Genomic DNA, 6,307 nt, shown 5'->3' on the forward strand with positions numbered 1-6,307 from the left:
AGGGGCAGCACCATGTCAGAGCCTGGCTCTAAACGTGGCCAGCAGAGAGGAGGGAAGATCCCAGCTCTGATCACAGCCAAGGACAGCAAAGCCACTGCATCCCCATTGATTCCCAGCAGGAGAGCTGCCCAGGCTGCCAGCGCTGTCCTCACTCCTGGATGTGGCTCCTGGTCCTGACACAGAAGGTGCTTTGGTAAATCCCTTCTCAGCTCCCACCGAGGGTCCAGAGAGCAGCCTGCAGGTGGTTTTAGCTGCCAAACAATGTCCCAAATATGGGGAAAGAGGCTCCTCTGGTCTCTGTGCAGCAGTTCCTGCAGTTCTTGTCCTCTTGGCCTGCCCAGGCCAGCTCCGACTCCTTCAGCACGGAGCAGAGCTGAGACTCGTACCCGCTGTCCCTCACACGGACGTGTGTCTGCTGCAGCAAGTCCCTGCCCACAGCCGCAGTCCTGCGGCCCTGGACACCCCTGAGGCTGGGGAGCAGCTGCACATCCCCGTCTGACTCCAAGGAGCTCCTGCTGATGCTGTGAGCAGCCTCTGGGCTCTGGGGAGCAGGTGGGAGGGGGCTGGGGCTCAGTGCCCGCTCTGTGCCCTGCCCAGGGATGTCGGGAGCTCCGGGGGCTGTTTTTTCTGCTGCCCTGACACAGAGTGAGCAGCAACATCTGGCTTCAGCCACGGGCAGTGTGGGAGAGGGCAGGCAGCCAGCAGGGCAGCTGGTCCTGCTTGCTGTGCACTCCAGACCAGGCCTGTTCCCATTCCTGGGTGTGTTGTCACTGTCCCCTCTGAGCTGCCTCCCTCGGGATCTCTCCCTGCTCCAGCCACACTCGCTGACAGTGCTCGCTGCAGCTGCCTCCCCGGGATCAAAACCTGCAGCCGCAGCTCCCAGGGATCCTGGCTGGGATACAGGGTCCTCATGGCTCCCACACGGGCACAGATCCAAAGCAAGGGAGCTGTGAGGTCTGGTGGAGAGCTCTGTGCCCAGGGACAGGCTGCCAGCCCCCGGCACAGCGGGCAGGCCTGGCTCAGACACCTGCCCTGCACCCTGTGCCCCCAGTCCACCACCCAGGGGCTCCATCTGCTCACCCGCAGGGGAGAGGCCAAAACCCAGCTCCAGCCTGGGCCTCTTTCCCACCTGGGAGCTCTGTCTGGAGCACAGCTGGCGCTTCCTGGAGGCAGGCAGTGCTTGGGGAGGGTGCCTGACAGACCCAGGCTGCCTGTGAGGTTCAGATGAAGAAGCCATTGCCTCTCTGACAGGAGTGGGTGCTGCCCAAGGCCCCCTGCCCAGCTCAGGAGCCAAGTCTAAACCTGAAGCCCCCAGCCCAGCCTCCCCCATGGTGCCATGGGCAGCCCAGACCCCTCTGCTGAGCCCTGCTTCCCTGGGCAGCCCCAGGGAGCCGTGCTTTAACAACTCCTCTCCTCCTCTGGAATCTCTGACCCTGTCCCTGGGCAGGCAGGGGGAACATCCCTTGGTCTTCAGGCCATGATCCAGCTCTGTATCCGTTACCAGTTCCAGAGCACCTGGCTCAGGCTGCTCCCCTTCCTTGCCCAGCTCTGCTGGCAGCAGCTTGATTCCTCCAGTGCTGTGTGCTTGAGGCACTCCATGCTCATCTGCCAGGCAGGACCCGGGCACCCTGAGAGGAACCATCAGTTACTGCTCACCCAGCCCCAGGAACGCCCTCCCCCAGGGAGACCAGGCCCCTCCTGCAGTGCAGGGTGTTTGCAGCCCTTGCTCAGGAGCAGGGAAGGAATTTTAGCCTGGTGAGGCTTAGAATGACTCTGCTGCTGGCAGAGATGGGCAGCACAAGGGATCTCAGCCTCCTCACCCCAGAGCCCAGGCACAGGGGGGCTACAGAGCAGCTGGGTTTGAGTCAGACACAGGGACAGAAGAGGTGGGCTCAGTTGCCCTTTCTAGTTTAGGAGGCACTAGGAGAGCACACCATGGGGTTTCCTGAAGGAGAAAACCCATGGAAATGCAGGAACATCTCCCATGGTTAGTCTAAGCTTTGCCTGGCAGGTGCCACGTTGGTCCTGCTCCGATTCCCTGGCACACGGACCCCATTCCATGAATGCACCGTGCAGCACCCTGCTGCCTTTGGGCTCCAGGTTCCCAGACTTACTTGGCTGACCACTCCACAAAGCTGCTGGTGAGCTGGGAGATGACACGATCCACAGGGATGTACTGGGAGCTGTCCTGGGCAAACCGCTGGTGCTGGGGGCTCTGGAGATGCTGGAAGGTGGCAGAGGCCCTTTAACAACACTTAAAGCTTTGCCAGGAGGGGAATTTGCAATACCACTTGCAAATTCCCACAGCCTAACAGACCAGAGGGCAAATGTTGGGCAGCAGGTTTGGGAACACACAGAGAGAGTGTCCTGTTCCCAGCTCCTGCTGATGAGGAGGCTGTGACTGGATCCAAGGGCAGCCCACAGCCTCCCCAGCAGCAGGAAATAGACTCCACCACCACTGTCTGGCACTCACAGCTGGGCTCTGAAAAAGCCCCCTTGCTTGGCACCTTCCAGGAGATAAAAAACCTCCTCCCACCTTTTCAATCCTGTTCCCCATGGCTACCATGGAACAGCCTCTTCACCTTATGGATCCTGTAACAGGATGGTCCTTGAGGCTCTCCCAGCCTAAGGGATGAGCGTGTCATGCTCCAGCCTTCAAACCCCCGTGCTCTGACCTGCTGGTGCGGGCACACAGATACACCCCGTTCCCATCTCAGAGGCAGCTCCTGCTGGATACAGCAATTCCTCCTGAAGGAGTTCACAGTGCTAACGGGCATGCCATGATTAATGAAGCCTCTGAGTGACCCCCATAACTCTTGCAAGGAATCAGGTCCCAGGGGAACCTTTACCTTCTGCAGCTCTTCAAAGGTCTCTTGGCAGCACTCACAAAACCCCCTCCTTTTCCTGGGCACGGTGACGGGCGTGGAGCGGGGGCTCTTCCCGCCGGCGCTGTGCGGGGCACAGCCTTCAGCAGCCCTGCAAGGGACAGCACACGGGTCACCCTGCCTGGCAGTGCCTGCAGGGACCCAGGACAGGGCTCCTTGTGCCCACACCCAAAGGCAGGTGGTTCCCAGATCCCAGGGGTGAGCAGGAGTGCGGTTAAACACTTGCACAGAAGGAGCTACAGCCTACCTGGCTTGGCAGGAATTGGAGAGGCTTTTCAGAGGTTCAAATGGGCTGGAGCTTTTGGGTGCCAGGAAGTTGAGGTCAGGAAAGCTTTGGAACTGGTGATGGAAGGGCCGGAATTGCCTGAAAGCAGTGCATCAGGACATCAGACTTGTGGCAGTGCTGGCAAGGGTTCAGAGCTGACCCTCCTGCAGAGAGGCTCAAGGTGCCACCTCATTTATGGAGATGCTGCCCAGTGCTCTCCTTTGGCTGTGCCAGAGTTCCCATTTCTCATGGAAAGTGCTAAACCCAGTTCCCAGTAACAGCCCCAGTGGGGCATGTTTTGGACAGAAGGCAAGTTTGCCTGCTCAGCCCAAAGCCCACCCAGGGCACAGCAGTGCAGTATTTCCAGCTACCCCACAGCACAGGAGGGTTTTGGTCTCTCCCTTCACACTTCATTGCATGCAGCATGTAAACCCCAATATTTGACTCTGAGCTGCCTTAAATGTTGCCTTTGGAATAATTAATTGTCCCTGTGGATGCTGGTAGAGTTACAGACTCCTCAGAAACACCACAGGGATCATGTCCCCTGTGCCCAAGGCTGTCATCAAATTACAGGCCCTGACCTCCTGCGCTTCAATCTCATTCCTTGCTGCTGAGGGCTCGGGTGGATTAAGTGACCTGCTGAGGATCACACACGGAATCCGAGCAAGGAAGGAAACGGCTGTCAAGTCTCGTTTAACACCTTTTTTCTCCCTGACACACAAGATACCTGGATTGTTTCTCTAAACTCCATTTGCCTCCCTCTAGGAGAGAGTCAACTTCCCAGGGTGGAACAGGGTCTGCATGGAAACCAGGCTCTGCCTCGTGGGCAGAACAGTCACTGGGAATGGAACCAGTGAAGGAGAGACCCCAGGTTTTAAGGCTGGATATTTAGAAAAGTCTCATTTACCTGCTCTGGTCTTCAACCTTCAGAAAAGGGGGCTTCAATTTTCCTGCCAGAAAGAAACCTGGTTAGAAGTTTTCCTGGCCAAATTCCCTACTCATTCCCCAACAGAACTGGGCTCCAGAGCTGAGTGCATCAGAACTTCTGGCACTGGTGAATGCCAAGTGGTGGCCAAGCACAGCCAAAACAGCTCTTTAGGTGATCTTCAACAGCCCTTGCCCCAAGTGTGCAGTGGGGTGACCAAACCCCAGGCAGCCAAGCCATGGGACACTTCTACCTTTGAAAGAGTATTCAGCCATCCCCTCACGTCTTTAATGCCTCCTCAGTCTTACAGCCACTGGCCTAACCCTGAGCCTTCTGACTCCAATCCCAAGAACTGCCACACATATCCCCCCCACAACGTGCCAGTGAGGATGAGAAGGGAGCTCAGGAACTGCAGCAGCTGCTGCACAGGCTCAGAGCTCTGCATCGACTTCCAGCACCGTTTCCTCCATTCACCCTGCCTCAAGAGCCTGAAGTGCAGAACCTGGCTCAGACCAGGATGGTGATGTTAAAACAGCAAGAGCTGCTGGAGACAAACCAAGGTGCTGCCCAGCCAAGCCTGGCACCAGGACACTACTCGAGAGCAGTGTCTGGCCTCTACTCAGCTCCCGAGGAGGGCAAACAGCAGCTTTGCTTCCTACAGAGGCATTAAATAGATGAAGGCAGCAAAAGAGTCTCAGCAGTGCATTGAAGGAAAAGATTTTCAGAGCCAGGCTGGGAGGGGAGGCTCCAAGGTCCCTCCTGTCCTGCAGGTACATTCCACTCACATTCCACTCACCTTGGAAATCCAAGTCCGGATCTGGCTAAGAAACAAATGAACACCAAGGTGTTTCCACAGGGCATCTGCCTGACCCTGAAACCAAGCCCCTCCTGCCTCCCTCATGGCCTCTGAAGGGCCAGGAGTTTTGTTTTCTTGTGATCCTGGCACTCAGTGCTATTTTTTTCCAAAGATATTTCACCCTCCTTCCCCAGAAAGGCTGAGCCCACCTGTCCTCACCAGCCTCACCCTCTGCTTGCCTCAAATGTGCTGCTACGTCACTGAAGCAGCTATTTCAGTACAGGATCAAGTTTTTTTCCATGTAAACACTGCCAAATGCTCAGCACTTCCAAGAGAGAGGCCACGTGCAGGCCCCAGATCCAGCTCAGAAGGGTGCACAGGTCCTGAGCGATGCCAGCAGTGACAAACGGCTCCGATGTCACTGCGAGACCCCAGGCCAGGCTCGGAGTGTGCCCAGCACAGAGCTCAGAGCTGGCAGACACAATCTGCCTCAGCCAACAGCTTCTTGAGCCTTTCTTCAGCACCTTCCCCCCACCCCAAACTGGGAAATAACTCCCAAGTGTCTCACACACAATCCAGGCTGGAGTCTGCTCCAAACCATTCCCAAGCGTTCGCTCTCCGACGTGGGCAGTCAAACAAGTCACAGATCAACTGACGTCACCAGTGCCAACTTCAGCACCACAATTGGCTCTTGTCTAATTGCAGATGAGAACCTGGCTGCTCCCCCCTCCCTGGGAAGCGCTCTCCCCGGATCAGTGTCTCAGCAGCACATCTCAGCCCAACAGAAGTGAGTGGGCTGGGAGGAACACGCTCTCCTCTGCAGGATGCATTATTCCTCAAAACCTCCTTTAAGCTGCTGGATTCAATGTGCAGCAGCACAGTTCTCAGGTGCCTTGGGATTCTGGGAGCTGGCAGCAAAGGGTTTTTAGGATTTTTAAACACAGTGTGAAATCAAAGGTCCTCAGCTGTCCTGGGAGGCTGCAGCCAGATTCCAACAAGGAGTAACAGAACCCATTCAAGGGGAACTGCCTAAAGAGTTGGCATATCTTGGGATTGCCAACGGTTTTGATGTATTTCAAATTCTAAATGAGGCTTCTCCGAGCAGCTCCACATCTGAGCATAAACAGCAGCACAACTTCCAGGCCTACCTTTGTGAATTTTGGATCTGGAGGCAGGGCATTTCACCTAGAGGAAAAAGGGACATATTTTGCATGGGAGCAGCACAAGGCAGAGCTGCAGTTACTGATTCCAGAGCAGCAGCAGCCTCACCCACCACTTCAGAGCTCCTGTACCACCCATAGCACCTCCCCTCATTTTGTCTCCCAAGTCACACAGGGTTAGCTGAAATACAACACAAAGGCTGCCACGCCCTGTCCCTACATCCCAGTTCCCCCTGGCCTCTCCAGTGCATTAACCAAACCTTTGGTGAGCCAACG

General features: G+C 56.5%; 1 protein-coding gene across 1 annotated transcript in view; it reads right to left on the reverse strand.

Moving 5' to 3' along the window:
- Positions 1-6: 6 nt before the first annotated feature.
- Positions 7-6,307, reverse strand: part of DBF4B (DBF4 zinc finger B) — a 10,625-nt gene continuing 4,324 nt past the window's right edge. Inside the window, exons 5-10 of the mRNA XM_017744770.1 lie at positions 6,020-6,056; positions 4,058-4,100; positions 3,133-3,249; positions 2,850-2,976; positions 2,115-2,224; positions 7-1,628 (exon numbers count right to left, since the gene is read on the reverse strand). Coding sequence (XP_017600259.1) covers positions 248-1,628; positions 2,115-2,224; positions 2,850-2,976; positions 3,133-3,249; positions 4,058-4,100; positions 6,020-6,056 — 1,815 coding nt within the window. The 3' untranslated portion in view covers positions 7-247. The remainder of the gene's footprint in view (positions 1,629-2,114; positions 2,225-2,849; positions 2,977-3,132; positions 3,250-4,057; positions 4,101-6,019; positions 6,057-6,307) is intronic.

The sequence above is a fragment of the Corvus brachyrhynchos genome, unplaced genomic scaffold (genome assembly GCF_000691975.1).
Source record: "Corvus brachyrhynchos isolate BGI_N302 unplaced genomic scaffold, ASM69197v1 scaffold479, whole genome shotgun sequence".
Classification (NCBI taxonomy): domain Eukaryota; kingdom Metazoa; phylum Chordata; class Aves; order Passeriformes; family Corvidae; genus Corvus; species Corvus brachyrhynchos.